The sequence below is a fragment of the Diabrotica undecimpunctata genome, chromosome 2, assembly GCF_040954645.1.
Source record: "Diabrotica undecimpunctata isolate CICGRU chromosome 2, icDiaUnde3, whole genome shotgun sequence".
Lineage (NCBI taxonomy): Eukaryota > Metazoa > Arthropoda > Insecta > Coleoptera > Chrysomelidae > Diabrotica > Diabrotica undecimpunctata.
In genome coordinates, this window is record NC_092804.1 from 145,904,099 (window position 1) to 145,921,309 (window position 17,211).

A 17,211-nucleotide genomic window follows, 5' to 3' on the forward strand; every position below is an offset into this window, starting at 1 on the left:
GTTTGTAATTACTAAAGCAGTGTCTGAATTTGTGAATTTAACAGTTTGTACGTATTATTTGTCTGAATAATATATATATCTAAAGGCTTCATACAATTATTACAATATACGTAAAAAATACATACCTTTTTTTTAATCGAATAATTTACCAATAATACAAGAAATACAAACAAAATTAGCATAATCTCTCCAAGTAAACACAGGGCTATCGGACCACTATCGGACTACTCCAACGTTGCCAATTTTCTCACTTCACGGCTTGTAAGCTTTAGGTGGCTGTGCTTCGATACATTCGCCATCATCTTCCGTCATTTTGAGAATGTCTTGCACTTTCAAAGACGTTTGGTCCTCAAAAAATCCTGTTGGTTTTAAATAATCATCTAAATGCCAAACACAGTTTTCAGGCTGGAGTTTTGTACATTCCGACTCAGTTGCATTAAAACAACATGGAAATATCTTAAAATTTTTTGTTGTAAAGATTTCCAGCATGGTGATATAGTGTTAAAGTAATCACTGTTAATTTTTTTATAAATTGTTCGTTGTCTTGTTTCGCAGCATAAGTTTTCATAAAAATGCGATTTCTTGTATCATTTGCACTGTTGCAGTTACTTAAGCCATACATTTTCGCGGTAACCTGTTGAAGAGCATTCATTTTGTTATCAATGAATGTCGGCTTCATCAGTTAACGTTGTAAAAACGGTTTGATGCCTTTCATTCTGAGAAAATATTTTGAATGGTCTAATTTTTTCTTTTATTATAAAATGCTGCTATGTAATCGCAACCATACGCGTGGAAAGCAGGTAAACTTTGGCATCCTTCAGAGCCAAATCGATGCACTTGATGCAATCAAGGTGTTGGTTATGTAACTATTTAGTGGCTGAAGAGGCTAGCCAAATTGTGGATTGTGAAATGTGCATATTTCGCAGTAAAATCACCAAAACATCAGTAACCGAAGCTCTAATTAAAATCCTTGATCCTGGTGCAATTTTGTGAGCGTGAAAAACAATCTCCGTATCCGCTTCTTCGTGGTAACATGTAAAATCAGTTTCTTCAGTTTTTTACATCAAGAAAAGTCAAGCAATGTTCTAGATTAATTTTCTTTTATATGTAACTACCAGAAATCGTCCAAAGATGTCTTGTTCAATTTTCATCAACATCTTCTTATCTAAATTACATATCAAATAATTTTTATCTATTAAACAGATCGGTGAATGTCTTTTTTATATCGGATCCTCTACTAATTCAAAATTTAGTAATAATATTTAATAAAATAATTTTTTAATTATCATAAGTGGCTCGACAATCCGTTGTGGATCTTGGCCTGCTCATAAAGAAGTCGACCCTTCTGTCGATTCCTGGCAACTTCCCTTCATCTTCTGACCCTTAGAATCTGTAGGTCTTATAAATCTATTAGAAATGTAGATCTATTAAAAATAGTTCTATTCATCTAATATTTAATTGTCCGACTGCCTTTTTCAAGGCAATATTAAAGAGGAAACACGACAGCGTGTCCCCCTGTCTTAGACCATTATTAATGTCAAACAACTTTTCTCCTTCAATTCTAACGCATTAGCTTACGTTTTGCATTGTTAGTTGGGTCAACTTAACTAACTTAGGTGGGATCCCAAAGTCTATCATTGCATTATTATAATGCAGTTCTTTTTACACTGTCATAGGCTGCTTTGCAGTCGACGAGGAGATGGTGTGTATTATATTATATTCTAGTGACTTTTCTAGAATCTGCCTATATGCTTAAATTTGATGTGTTTCCAGCAGTAAATCCGCATTGATATTGACCAATAATATCCTTTGTAAAATGTTCAAGTCTTTCAAACAATACATTAACGAAGATTTTATAAGCAGATGCTAACAGAGTAATACGTCTATAGTTCTTACACTCCAGTTGATCACCCTTTTTATGCAAGGGACATATTATTCCCTTTAGCCACTCTTCTGGTACCAATTCATTCTGCCATATAAATACTATTAGTTTACGGATTGCTGCAAAAAGTTGATCACCACATTTTTTATAAATTTCCGAACAGATTTCATCGATTCCTGGGGCTTTATTTTCTTTCAGTTTTAGGTTAGCATTCGACACTTCTTCTCTTGTTGCGTCTTCACTGTGTAGTTGACGTTGTAGATTTTGTTGATTTTCTATGTTGTAACCTCCTTCAAATCGTTTATATTTAGATGTTTGCTGAAATGTTGTGCCCATCTGTTAAGAACTGAGTTTTTATCATGTAGAATTAATTTCACCGTTAAGGTCTTTACAAATTTTTAATCGTGGTTTAAATTCTCGACGGCTATTATTTAAGGATTTGTAGTATTTCCTCGTTTCATTTTTATCGAATAAACTATGTATCTCATTGAGAGTGTATCTCATCTTCATAAGTCGATGGATACGTTTTTCCTCTCTTCTAAGACGTCTATACTATTCTTTTTTTCTCTGTGTCCAACCTGCGTCGATGGTTTTTTGATATGCTGCGTTCTTTCTATTTGTGACAACTTCGCATTCATGATCAAACCAATGATTTCTTTTTTCTGACTTGGTTTTGCCCAATATTTTAACCGATTTCTGTAACACTATATCTCATATATTTGCCCTTAGATGGTTAATGTCTTTTTCTTCTTCTAAGTTTTTTGTCCTTATTTGATCTTCTATTTGCTGTAATAATTTAACAAATGCCAAAAATCACCTATTTTGCTTCGAAAAACTTTTTGAGGTTGCTCTAGCTTTGGCAACCTCATAGATAATAATTTACGCATGAGTTTTAAAGCCTCGAAAATGCGCATTTTCGCATTTTCCGGTATTAAATCGCTTTTAACTCGAAAACTATCAACTATCAACTGCCCAGCATCCTTCAGATTTACTTAAGAGATATTTTTGATTTAGGGGAGCGGTCACACAAACTGGACTAATAGATTTATTGCATGAATGAAAATTTTATATCAAAGCCAATAAATCAATAAAGGATAAAAAAAATCGTTAAAAAAGAAGTCGTTAGATACCTGTATTAAAGAGTCTCACGTAAAAGACTTTTTTTGCTAATTTCTCTGGTCTATTGGTACCAAAGAGAAAGCTTGTATGCCCTAATAATTGTCACATACAAACTCTCTAATCTTATACAGCTAGACTTGATGATCTTTACTTTACATTGACAATATCAAGTTATTCCATTCAGAGAAAATTGGTGGTGACTAACTGCCGTCATCTATTTTGTTGAGTAATTTCACAGCCTACCCTAATTACGATTGTTTTCGATGGATCTATATACAAAATGTCTACCTTTGCTATTCAGGATCCTTGTTCCCGTGCACCCGCAATAGTTAAGAGTGTTTTCACTATATGTTTTCCATAAATACAGATTTTTGGCCTTTGTTATCTGGTAAATTTATATGGATGTTAAAAATAATAGAATTAAATGAAATACGTGTAGATTATTTAGATAAATTAAGAAAAACACTTACTTTTGAAATAGACGTTTAACCAATGAGGAATTTCTTCAAGTAAATACGGATTGGCAGGAACTAAGACACTGTGCGTTTGGTAATGTGTAGGTCTCGGTGGTACGTACCTCTGATACGATTCCGATTGATAATTAAAACAAGGCACTAAACATGGATGTTCATATTGAGCTCTACGAGTGATGTGACTAAAAATAATAAATATAATAATACCTAATACTAGTTTGGATCTTAACTCTCTCGGTTGTATGAATATTTTTTTTAATAATGGTTCTTACAACACAAAAGAAATAAATTTAACATACGAGGGCGGTCCGACAAGTACTTAGCCTCACTGGCCGATGGGGCCACTATCGGAAGAGAAATTTACTACCGTGTGGTACATTCTTGTAGGCGGCCTATATTAAAATTTCAGCCAAATCTTAGTTTTGATTTAATCCCGCGTGGAAGTAGGCGTGTCTGCGGTAAAAAAAAATAGGAAAACGAGCAATATCTGGCGGTGATTCGATTCTTGTCCTTTAAATGGATATGGCGCAGCGAAATCAAAGATCGCTTGGAGCTACCACGGAGGCTAATATGACAAAAATACACGATCTCGTATTAGCAGACCGCCGATTGAAGGTGCGCGAGGTAGACGAAACTGTAGGCATCTACAAATTACCGCGTGGATCATATCCTGCATGAGATTTTGGGCCTGAGAAAACTGTCGGAGCGAAGGATGCCGCATTTTTTCTCAGGACAAGCGCAAACGTAAGACCACTTCAGAGCATTGTTTAACGCTATTTAAGCGCAATTCGAAGGAGTTTCTGCATCGTTTCGTAAACTCCGAAGAAACATGGATCCACTGGTACGCACCAGAGACCAAGGAATAGTCGAAATAGTAGACTTCACTCGGTGAACGTGCTCCAAAGAAGGCGAAGGCTCTCCTATAGGCCGGAAGGCGATATCCATCTTTTACTGGGTGTGATCTACATCGACTACCTGGAGAGGAGCAAAACGGTCACATAGCTCTACTACGCCGAATTACAAAAAAAGGCTACATTTGGCGTAGAAAAAAGTGCTCTTCCATGACAACTCACCGCACCGGCTCACACCTCCGTCGTCGCCAAGGCCAAATTGGGCTACGAGCTGCTACTTCATCAACCGTATTTTCCAGATTTGGGCCGTGCTATTTCTTCTTGTTTCCAAACTTAAAAAAGTCACTCGCCGAGCAAAAACTTAAGTCAAATGAGGATAGCATCGCCTCCACGGAGGGCTCCTTTGCAGACGTATTTTTCAGAGGGTTTTAAAAAAGGTTTTCTTTTATAGGATAAGTACTTATCGGACCATTCACCATTGCATAACCATTGGAATGGTCATGAAATACACAGATTGCTGCTTGTGTTTAAATTCAGAAATAAATTTGTAATCACTTTAAGGGTGAAATTTACATAACATAGCTAATTCACAAAACAGTTTGAACTAAGATAAAACAGTTTAAATGTAAATCAAAATTCAAGTTAAAAATAAGGCAATCAAGCAATAAACCTACCAACGTTTTTCAGTAGGATTGATTTCAATGAAACTTTTTGAAGAAATTAAAAGAATTAGAGAAGAAGAGAAGGGAAGAAGGAGAAATAAATAATAATTATTTTTTTACTGAAGTTTTTTTAAACTATGGAATACAGAAAACCGGTGGGAATTATCCCGTCATAAGCTAAAACGAAAACTTCTAATACTAACTTTACATAGTAAATTCCATAAACAGGCGACTGAATACATTGCCAACCAGTTGGCAACCCTTCCCTTTCTAACGGATGTGACCAATGAGTAGTTTTAGTGTTATGATCTATGTAATACTTTCTTCCTCTTAGGGTGTAATCGACTGACCATCCTGGAGGTAGTGGTAATTCCTCAGACTGTTCTAAAATTGTAACATATGTTAGCACTGTTGCACAAAAATCAAAAATAAAACCTACCCTGGGTATTTTCAGATCTATTAATGCTGTGTCTTGAATGGTGAGGAAATGATTCAGTATATGGAATACTCTGAGTTGAATTTCCAAAAGATTTAAAATTGGTGTTGCTATATATAGGTGTCGAGTCTAAATTTGTGTCATTTATTACTGAATTTTTATTTGTATTTTGATAAATAGGAGAATTTGTTCTATTATACCGAGAATCCTGGTAATTATTACTATCATGACTCAAAGGATATATCTGGTCTATTTCCACATAGTTAGCATTATTCTGAAAATTAGAAAAAATATATTTTTTAACTTAAAAACTCTATTTACTTCTTTGCTATCGCTTTATTTATATTTTATGTTAAAATTGTGTACACTTAAACATTATTAAATAAATTACCACTCAAACCAGAACATAAAATATCAAAAAGGGAATTAACAAATCATTATATGAGCTGAAAACACCCGCTATAATGAAAATACATTTCAAGAAGAAAAAACCTGCAAACAAAGGTTTACAAAAAATTATTACCCATTGTCATTTGTAAACAAGGAATATAACTAAATTGAAGAAAGGAAAGAACAAAACACCATAAGCAATCCAGAAACACTTATAAGAAGGTGGATTTAAAGATGACATTAATACTATATGTAAAGGTCTTATCAGAAAAATTAAAAAGGATAGGCAATAAGTACAACATAACACATAACAACAGCATTCATAAGAAGTAGACTGGAAAGGCACTTTCCAGTCTAATTCTTATGACCAGCAGGGTCTTACTACTACCCATACTTCCAGAAATGAGCAGGGTGGTGAATACCAGGAAAGATTCAAAAAAGGCAGATCCACCACAGATAAAATATTCGTGTTAAAAATGATTCAGAGCAGTACGTACGAGTAACAGTTAAAGCTAAACTTCCTTTTTATAGATTTCAAACAAGTTTACGACTCTGTGATAAGAAGGCATCTGTACCATGCCCTAAGAGTACTTGGAATTCTGGAGAAGATGATCAGACTAGTAAAAATGTGAAGTAAGTGTTGTAAAAACAACATTTTATATTAATCTTAGTTTATTTTTCGTTCTCGCAAATATTGGCTTGGATCTTATGCGACAGACTGTGCTTTTTGCCTGCAGGATATTTGTGCCCTAAATACCTTATAAGGGCTTTGGGTTAAACTGACGCCAACCGGTCGACACTTTTAGATACAAATTCAAGCCAAAGCTATCGCAGATGTGATTGTGTGTCTCAAGTGAATAGTTGAACGTGCGGCTGTGTGTGTGGTACTCGCCGGTACCCAAGCCATCTCTTCGCCTCCAAAATGCAGGAAAATGTGCATTAGTTTCCGCTATATTAGCGCTCCCCAAAAACGGCGGTATAACAATAAACAATGTGTTGAAGCAAACTCTATAATTAGTAATAGTGGTTTTGTAAATATTCTCTAGTTATTAAATGTGTAGTATTGATTGATTACGCTTTATTTCTCTCTAAATACAACCCAATGAAACCAAGCACATAAGGAATCATCTCCGTGAAGTCTGCTTATATATATATATATATATATATATATATATATATATATATATATATATATATATATATATATATATATATATATCGAAGGAAACTCTTTAACAGTCCATGGTCCTAAAATATTAGATTCTGTACATGCTCGGGAAAGGAATTTAATAAGCTTTCCCCCAACAATTGGCGGAGATCAGGCAAAGTTTCATCAGTAAGAAAGGGACTAAAGCAGGGAGATCCGCTGTCCACAGTACTCTTAAATTTCTTGTTGGAGGCAATAATTAGAGAGAGTGGAATATGAACGAAAGGTATGATTTATGATAACAGAAGTCAGGTCCTGGCCTTTGCGGACGATGTAGTGTTAATGGGAAGAACTAACGAGGACTGCTGAGGATTTTTAAACTCTTTGAAGCGAAGGCTTAACAGTATGGACTGATTATGACATTATTAATGAACAAAAAACAAAGTATATGGAAATGAGACAAACCACATATGAAGACACATAACTGAAAACTACCACAAACAACGAGAGTAAAGAGTATTGCTTCAAAAAGGTGACGGAGTTTGAGTATCTAGGAGTAACTCTAACAAGTAAAGGGGAAGAAAACCAAGAAATTGGGAACAGGATTTCGAGAGGAAGGAAGACGGTCGGAGTTGTTCACAAACTACCAAGCGCAAAAAACATCTCCAGAGGCAACATTGAGACTATACGGAACGAACAGTGATCCAACCCACGGTCCTGTACGGAAGCGAAAAATGGGTTATGATCAAAAATCAAGAAAATATGTTGAACTTCTGGAAGTGGTGTTTTTTAAAAAATATATTCGGGAGAGTAAAAGACTATGAAGACGTTTGGAGGAGACGAACAAATGCAGAGATCGGAGAGCTGTACGGAAAACCAGAAATTAGCCAGATCGTCAGCACAAAGAGATTTAGATGGTTAGGCCATCTTGCGAGAATGGCAGATGGAAGGTGGGCAAAGACTCGCTGCTGAGAAGGGAAGGAAATAAGAGAAGAGGATGACCACGAAAAAAGTGGCTAGAAGTGTGTAAAGAATAACTAAAAACAATCAGGATAATAAATTAGAGAACTGTGGCGATGGACAGAAAAAAATGGAGAAAAACAGTGTAAAAATTCCAAGCCATGGGCGTCTAGGACCTGTTCAGCTGTATATAAAAATTACATATCTCGAAAAGTATCCTATTTACGGCAATATAAATGGAAGTAAAATTATTCGCATTGAAATTCTGTATCATATATGTTTTTACCATTAGTAAAAAGGATTTTCCAGTGAGTACAAACCAAAAATCGCGAAAAAATGTTAAAATGTTTTGGATATTTGCTTATAGAAAATCTAAAAACTTTTTAAAATTTTTGATAATTCGGTATAAAAAATTTGAATGAAGAAATTTTCTATACCGTCACGAAAAAAATAATTTTGGAATCCAGCTCTGTCCGCAAAATCCAAAAATTTTTAAAACTCTGTTGCGAGGAAAATTCTTGGTGCTAGAAATAGAATCCAAATTGCTAAAAATTACATTAAATGACGAATATTCTGATAGTAAAACAAATAGTAAAAAAAATAGGACTTTTATAGCCACTTAATACGGGCTCACCTGATTAACCGATTTTGATTAAGTTTGTTGTTCTTTTTTTGCGCCAAAAATAGTTATTTATATAACAAAGAATTTTCCATCCAATGAGGCTTTGACAATTTACTAACTTTCTGGGCAAAAGAAGTATATTTTTCTTTACTCCAGGATTTTACAGATTTTTTAATTTTCAGAAAATTAAGACTTTCGGTTCTCCATAAAAAAATCTAAAACGTTAGTTTTATAACATTTTATGATAATTATCATGTTTACGAAATGGAAAATTTTTATTTACTAATTTCACAAACCCTTTTTTCTAGAAAATTTCATTAAAACTATTTTACTTCTATTAATTTTCGTCGGAGATATGATACTTTTCGAGATAAGCAGTGCAAAATTTTCAACTACCTACAACTAGCCCTAAACAGATCCCGTCTAGGCTAAATGCATGTAAATACATTGTTAAGGATGTTTTAAAACTCCATAAACCTTGGAAATACGCATGTCCGAAAAAAAAATGAATCCTAAAAACATTAGCTATTTTAATTTCATACTGAATTCAATATAAAGTATTGAAAACAAGTATTAAAAGGAAAATAATAAATACTCCAACTATTTAACTAATGTAAAAACTAGGTGCAGAAAACTGGAAGCATTTTAAATGTGGCTATATCGGAGAATGCTTAATATCCCGTGGACTGACCAAGTCACAAATGAGGAGGTTCTCAGAAGAATGAATAAGAACCGAGAGGTACTGATCACCATCAAATCTTGAAAGTTACAGTTCGTCGGACATATTATGCGAAATGAATCCAGATATGCTCTCCTTCAAGACATCCTGCAAGGAAAAATATTTGGAAAATGAGGTCCAGGAAGAAGAAGAACAACTTGGTTAAAGAACCTCAGAATCTGGTTCAATATAACATCTGTGCAACTTTTCCGCGCTGCTGCAGATAAGATAAAGATTGCCATGATGATCGCCAATATTCGTAACGGATAGGCCCATCAAGAAGAAGAAAAACTAGTTTGACTCTATACTGTGACTATAAGACTTTGACTATAAGAACTCACTGCAGACAATTAAATGTTTACAGTAATGACGGATTTCATAGTTTCGTTCATAGATTGACGTCACCAAATGAGTGAATCACGTTCATGAAATTTTGTAAGACCAATACATGTGGTATAATATATATATATATATATATATATATATATATATATATATATATATATATATATATATATATATATATATATTATCAATACTAAATGTAATACTGCACTTCAGCAAGTCTATGTTTTATATGACGTTATATACCTTCTTCTATAGTTGGGAAAATGTTATGAAAATATAATAATCAACTTACTGCTGAACTATCGTTGTATATACTTCCGAGGGGTTGATTTGAGTATATTGGTTGGGATGAATTTATCACTGGGTTGCCAAACGTGGTTGAATCACCAGCTAGTCCTATTGTAAGATTTGCGAACCTATAAATAAAATATAATAATAATAATGATATACGGAAAAAGAAACAATCTAGTAAAAAGTAATAGATTAGACACATGCTCATATGCACACATTTAATGAGTAAATATATCTTAATGTTGCTCTCCAAATTTTGCATAAGGTTAATTACTTTCAAGCTTTTGTTTCGTCAATGTTCTAATTATAAATATCAGCTACATATACAATTATTTATTGGTTTCTTTATCAGTTATAAACCAAATCAACAATATTAAAGCATTATCTTAGATAATTATTATTAGCATTATCTAATATAATCAGGCCATGGAGTTGGGGTGTCTCTATTGTAAAAATGACGCGCACCCTATCCACCCTGCCATTAATACTCATATGTTTCTGAAACGCACCTGGCGCATCATAAGGGCTTCAAAAATTACTCTTTTTCAACTTGTCTTAAGTGATATGTCTTTAATCTTTCCTATCAGCCTCTCTTGGCTAACTCTTGTTTCTTCAAGATCAGTTTAAGATAGTACAAAAATTTGAGTACAATTAACAAAAGCTTCATTTTGGACAGCGTAATAAATCATAAGCTAAATAAAAGATTAATAAATTAATAACTGAAATCGGAAACAGTTGTAATATATAAGTTATAAGGTGATAAAAATATAATTCTAGGAATAATTGATGAGTTTTCTGTTAAAAAATAAATACTTAAAACAAGAATACACACAATCAAATTGAAAATAGATTAAAATTAATATCTTATCAAAAATATGACTCCGGATATTAAAAAGAATCGTAATGAAAATAATTTTTTAGATATTTAAAAAAAAAAAGTCAGAAAAGTTTGTTGTGGAAAAAATGAAATTGTTTCATGGAAGAGACGGTTTTTAGAGACAATATATGAATATAGGAGGATAGGAATATATAGGAAAATATTTTTTTAGATATTTAAAAAAGAAGTCAGAAAAGTTTGTTGGTGGAGAAAAATGAAATTGTTTCATGGATGAGACAGTTTTTAGAGAAAATATATGAATATAGGAGGGTAGGAATATATATTATATCGATGAAACTCAGTTAAATGAAGGATATATGTACCCAAAAGAAGGTGAAACAATTTAATAATAATTCTCAGAATTAACAATTGTCCACATGTTTATTTATAGGTACTGGTATTATTTTTTATGTTGAAATAGGTTAAATGTATAATTTATCAATTAATTTCAATATTGTGTGTGTATGCAAATCAAATTACGGTACTATGATGTTTAATTAACGTTTCTTCTTCCAGTGCACTGGGTTATGGGCACCGTCTGTTTAAATTTAGGTGGTGGATTTTACACAAAATCGAAATGTTTGTATGTAAAACATACACACACTGTAGCTGATGCCTGTTATTGAAACAGTGTAACAATGGAATCCACCAATGTACTGCATCAAAAGCAATTGCAGAGGTAATGGATAACATTTGGTGGAAACCAAATCTATGGATCAAGTTTTCACTGTCCATTGACAAAATACGAGAAGCCCAGCGTCTTTGGCAGAAAGTTTATTTGGTTTCAGCCGAAACTGAGTTCTGGATTACACACATGAATTATTCCAAAACCTGTCCAATTTAGAGATGAATATGTAAACCGCAAGGGTTTTGCTAGCGTTAATGTTCAAGCAACGCGCGATGCATAGGACAAATTTACAAGTGTAGATGTACAATGGCCTGGTTATAATCATGACAGCAAAATCTGGAAAACTTCTGACATTTTTCTCATTATGAATCGCAATACACAAAGAGTTTTGTTCCCGGCAAATGACGGGAATGGAATATGGCATCCTTACTTCCAGTCTTTGTGGACAGAGCCATTTGCCATTATCTGCATATTTATATGCTATAAAAAAGTTCATGCTGCACAGATGATGGGCCTGAAATAAAGTTCCACAGCTAAAGTTTTAATGATTCCTTATCGAAATCCAAATACACCACAAGAAACTAGATACAATAATTTGTTTAAGAACAATGGAGGTGTATTAAATAGTTGCTTTGGAAAGTTGAAGCAAAGATTTTCCATACTGCAATATAAAGCTGAAAAACATTCCTAAAGTAATAGTGAATAAACTAAACGAACTGATAATAAAAAAAAGTACCTTGTAGCTAAATCTGGCACGGAAGCACTGGGTGTATATTTTCCTTCATGAGCTCCTAGTCCAACATCACTTATTAAGGTTTTCTGATTGCCAAATTTCTGGACTGTTAACTGGGACGAAGAGTTTGAACAGGAAGCTGACGATGTTGGTATTGTGTTAGAGGAAGTCAATGATGACCTACCTTGATTTGAATGTCTTCTAATTGGTTCGGTGGTCCATACATTAATTACTATAAAATGAAAAAATGGAAATTAATACAGGCGAAAATGTATTGTAAGTATACTACAATAAGTGACCCAGTCAATTTAACAACTCAGCTTCACTGTCTTAATGGCAACATCCGAAGTCTACCACATTCAATGCTATCTATCTTTTAACAATATACAACATCAAATCAACACAGAATTAATTTAAATATTCACCATATGATAATATTACTAGTGATGGAGTTTGCGAAAACCAAGAATCAACTAGTATTTGATTCCTGAGAAAGTTCTCGAACTTAAACTCCTTTTATTAAGGTACTCAGCTATTTTTAAAAGAGGATCCAGTTTGGCGTTTACCAATATAATAGTTTTATAAACAAATATTGTTATAGGTCAAATAATATAATAATGTAACATAAAACAAAATTTTCCATACAAACAAAACCAAATAATTGAAAAATATAAAAGGTAGTGAAGTATGTACCTATGTATAAGACAATAAATAATATGAAGCAAATACAACTATAATGTGTATAATACATGTGTATGAATTATAAAAACAATAAATGTAACACAACAACCTAGTCAAGAATTGAAAAATTTGAAACAATATTATTTTAAATTAACATTAAAACAAGTGAGTACCTGTTCTCAGTTCTCAAGGAAGTTTTAGATTCTTAGAACTTCTTGAGTACCTACCAAGCTCTTGATTCTTGAAAGAATTTGATTCTTCCCATCACTAAATGAATCGCTTATTTATGAAAGGATATAAGTCACTACTTTATGTAAATTGAGATTATGACGAAAATTTGTTTTTAATACTTATATCTAACGTTTAGTCATAAAAGAATATAAGTCTTCAGTACTGTTGATAGGTAGACAGTTAACAGAATTTTTCATCTATTTATAAACGATACAAGTCATTAACTTATATCGTTTCATAAATTTGCCGCTGATCTTTGACTGGCGCTAGGAGCGTCATGAACACAGCGATTTTGCTTGGTAATAAATTACAAGCAGGTCGCTTTGTTGTTGTTTATAAACAAATACTTTGATATTTTGGAGATTGTTGTGTAAAATACTATTTGATTTAATATGAGTAATACTGATAACATTACAAAAAAGAGAAAGAAGGGAGTTAAAAACTGATATGAGTATAAAACTTTTAAAATTAAGAAAAATCGGTTGTTGGGACAAATTACCAAGGACACATGGTTCCAGGAAAGGCCATTGGAAAGCCTTGCATGTAAGTTTCAAATATTTTTATCATTTTTGTAGTTTATTGAACAATTATTTTATTGAAGGTGCAAGTCAAAATGTTTTGAGAAGATAAGCACGGCAGACAAAATTGGGATAATGAAAAAATTATTCTTTTTCAACCAAAAACGAACAAGATATTTATCTGCAAGGTTTAATAGAGTCGAAAGTTATTAAGAAGAGACCGCTTCGTAAATAAGAAGCATCACAAAGACCTTCATCTTTTAACTATTTTGTGTTGGTTAAGACAGAGCGACGCAAAGTTTATAAACATGCACTTTTAAGTTTACACAGCATAAGTTCTAAAGCATTACAATGCTTACAAGTTCTTTTGCTTCTCGGTTGAGGAGTCTACAGAATAATAGAAAAACTGTTCCTGGTAATATTATGCATATTGTACGTGAGCATATTTCTTCATTTCCTGTCAAACAAAGTCATTATTCATCCAAAGAATATTAATGCCTAGACGCAAAGCTTAATGTAAAAATTATCCATTACTTATTCAAAGAGAAACATGCTGAAGTTAATGTCAAATATTTAATATATTATACTATTTTTAAAGAGGATTTTGACTACAAATTTAGGTGACCTCAAGTTGATTCATGCTGCCAATGTGAAGAACTTAATATTAAATGCATAAGTTTTTCTTTGAATGAAACAGCTAAAAGAGCTGCTTTAGCTGTACTTACAGTGCATAAAAGATGCTCTAAGAAATTTATTGTAACATTCAAAACATGGAAAATGGTTCAAAGAAAATGACAGCAATATTGGACTTTACTTCGATGATATGCAAAACATTTCCTTGCCATTGATTCCAGTTCAGGATATTTTTTATTTATGTCACCTATCACTCTTTCCATTCAGTATTCATAACTTAAAACACAACAAAGAACAGTTTTTTCTTTACCATGAAGGCGTGGCTAAAAAAGTTCCAAATGAAACTTGTTCTTTTATTTTCAACTCTTTGAAGCACAAAATACCTGCCACAGTACAAGAATGGTAGAGAAACATCTCTACAGTGACAGCTGTGGTGGCCAAAATAAAAACAATGTTTTGTTCCGATTTCATCTTGCACTTACTGACACAAGAATGTTTGAAAAAATTATCCAGAAATTTTCAATTCGTCATCACTCTTTCTTGCCATGCGATCGGGACTTTGGCTTGGTAAAACATAAACTCAATCGCATGGATAGGCTGTACACACTAATGGAAGTTTGTGAAGCAATCTGTAGTTCTGCAAAGAGGCAGAAATTTACTATAAAAATGGTCAGAACTAATGAAATTAATGTTCATAAAAGGAGTCAATAGCAGTTTCCAGTTTTATGGAGTTCCGCTACAATCATACAAAAAAAGGACTTATTGAAGCATTGAAGTTTATCGATGGAGCACTAACTAGTTCCTTTGTTATAAATAGTCAGAACACCAAAAATGTTCAACTTCCAAAGGAAAGAGCTTATCCTATGGAAAAAATTCCAATTAACAATAAAAAAATCAATGATATTTAACGGATAACTAGGTATCTTCTAGAAAATTATCAAGAAGGATTTCAGGAAGATTATTTATAAGGAAATAATTGGTTGGCCAACCACTTAAGTGGAAAGTACTTACATAATATGAGTATTTTGTAAAAAACTGCTTAATGTTTATTTTTTAGGTTAAAATATTTCATTTGTTAATGACTGGTAACAAAGTTTGTCAATATACATTTTTTTTGTCAATTTGTACGAATACAGCCAAAAATAATAGTTAAGAAATTTTTTTTAATGAACTTATGAACCGATATGTCAGAAGAATAGAATAACAATTAAAATATCTATTAATTAACTATCTAATCAATATATTTACAATATGGTTATCAAACTTATAATAAAATAATTCATTTTCCAGGAAACATCACTAATTTTTATTTGTTTCAAACACTCTTTTAAAATTTTCTCAAAACTTCATTCTTATGACTTAAATCCTTTCAAAAATAAACGATTCAAATATTACCTGTATTCCTTTATGACCTCTAAAATTTTTTGAGGCAAAATCTTAACAAAGAATTTAAACACATAACACATAAACTATTCTTTGGTTTTAACTAAGACTCACCAAAATTCTGGTGTAAAGGAATCCCATATTTCTTAGAACACCCAAAGAGAGTTTTGGATTGGTTAAAATTTTTGAAATGTAATGTGGGAAAACTAGAAAAAAGGGACGCTGCTAATCTTGTCTAGTATATTATGGATTCTTGTGAATTTGAGAAAAAAATTCACAAGGGAATAAAATATTCAAATTCACTCATTATTGCAAAATTGTGACTGCTTACTTTATGAAAAATTGAAATTAAGTAATCAGGGCAAAAAATTTATAACCAGTCAAAAAAAACTTCAAATTGTGGGAATAAAAAATGTGAAACATAACCATATTTATTTACTAACTAGGGCATTTGCTACTAACAATGTAGCTGAAAATACAAGCATTAGAGGAACAGGTAGAACATTTTAAAGAAAAATACCAATCTATATATTATCCAAAAAGTAAAAAGACAAGAAAAGCTGTCTTTTTGCTCGATGAGATGATATTATTGCATAAAACAATGAAAATAGATCTTGTTATTAGAAAACACAAAATGTTGTTAACTTTGTGACTATGAGAACTACACTATTCATAAAGGCCACAGTGAATAGAAAAATGAATCAGTTTGAATCAGCACCTAATTTTCCTTTAGCAAGTACTTTAAAGTATGTATATATAAATGAAAGTTAATTATGTGGTCTCAGTAACTAAAGGAGTACTGGATGATCAGCATTTTTGCCTGGATTATTGAATGAAATAGCATATAAAAATTTAATTTCATTTACCTCTTGATTATTCGTTATTTTAAATACATACCTAAATATTTCGTTTAGTTTAATATACTTTGAGAGAAACTAAACTGGTATTGATTTTCAAAATGTCATATCAATTTTAAATCATGAAAAATATACATCATTACTCACTAGGCATTTCCGGAGGTGTATCCTTCCTAACATATTTTCCAACAACTCCTTCCTTAATCGTTCGTAAATCTTTATTTTTTCTTGAAAGCATTTTATATGTTGAGGAATTTCTTTGACAAATACTTGCAACCTCATACTATTTTTAAAGATAATCTATTGATCCTAATAATTTTACAGATTTATAATTTTTATAAATTATGGTACATCTATCAAAACACTAGTGTAAAATACCGATTTATTAATAAATCCTAATCTAAAATTATCCCACAGCTCTAATACGATTTTTAAAAAATAGTCCGTCAGACAAAAAGAACTAAATTCACAAATTCAGGCACATCTATTTATTGTTCACAAAATTCCTTGTATGTCAAACGTCAATGTTGGGTTGGTAGTTGGTAAGAATTAACAGGTCTGGCTTGAGAACTATATGTAAAATTTAAGAAAAAAACATCTGGTGTTGCAAAGTGTAATCGTAATAGTTGATATTCATTTTTATTCAAAGTTTTATAATATTCAAAGATTTTTTCTTCATAATACTTTCTTCATATAAAGGGCCATTAACAATACCCTTTAAAAATAATGTGACGTACACAGGGTGCTCTAAAAATAATGGTATAATATCAA

General features: G+C 32.2%; 1 protein-coding gene across 1 annotated transcript in view; it reads right to left on the reverse strand.

Annotated features, from left to right (window-relative positions):
• Positions 1-16,942, reverse strand: part of sav (scaffold protein salvador) — a 24,382-nt gene extending 7,440 nt beyond the window's left edge. The window contains exons 1-6 of the mRNA XM_072523678.1: positions 16,588-16,942; positions 12,141-12,369; positions 9,901-10,024; positions 5,427-5,697; positions 5,191-5,371; positions 3,472-3,656 (exon numbers count right to left, since the gene is read on the reverse strand). Coding sequence (XP_072379779.1) covers positions 3,472-3,656; positions 5,191-5,371; positions 5,427-5,697; positions 9,901-10,024; positions 12,141-12,369; positions 16,588-16,678 — 1,081 coding nt within the window. The 5' untranslated portion in view covers positions 16,679-16,942. The remainder of the gene's footprint in view (positions 1-3,471; positions 3,657-5,190; positions 5,372-5,426; positions 5,698-9,900; positions 10,025-12,140; positions 12,370-16,587) is intronic.
• Between the last annotated feature and the right edge of the window lie 269 nt (positions 16,943-17,211).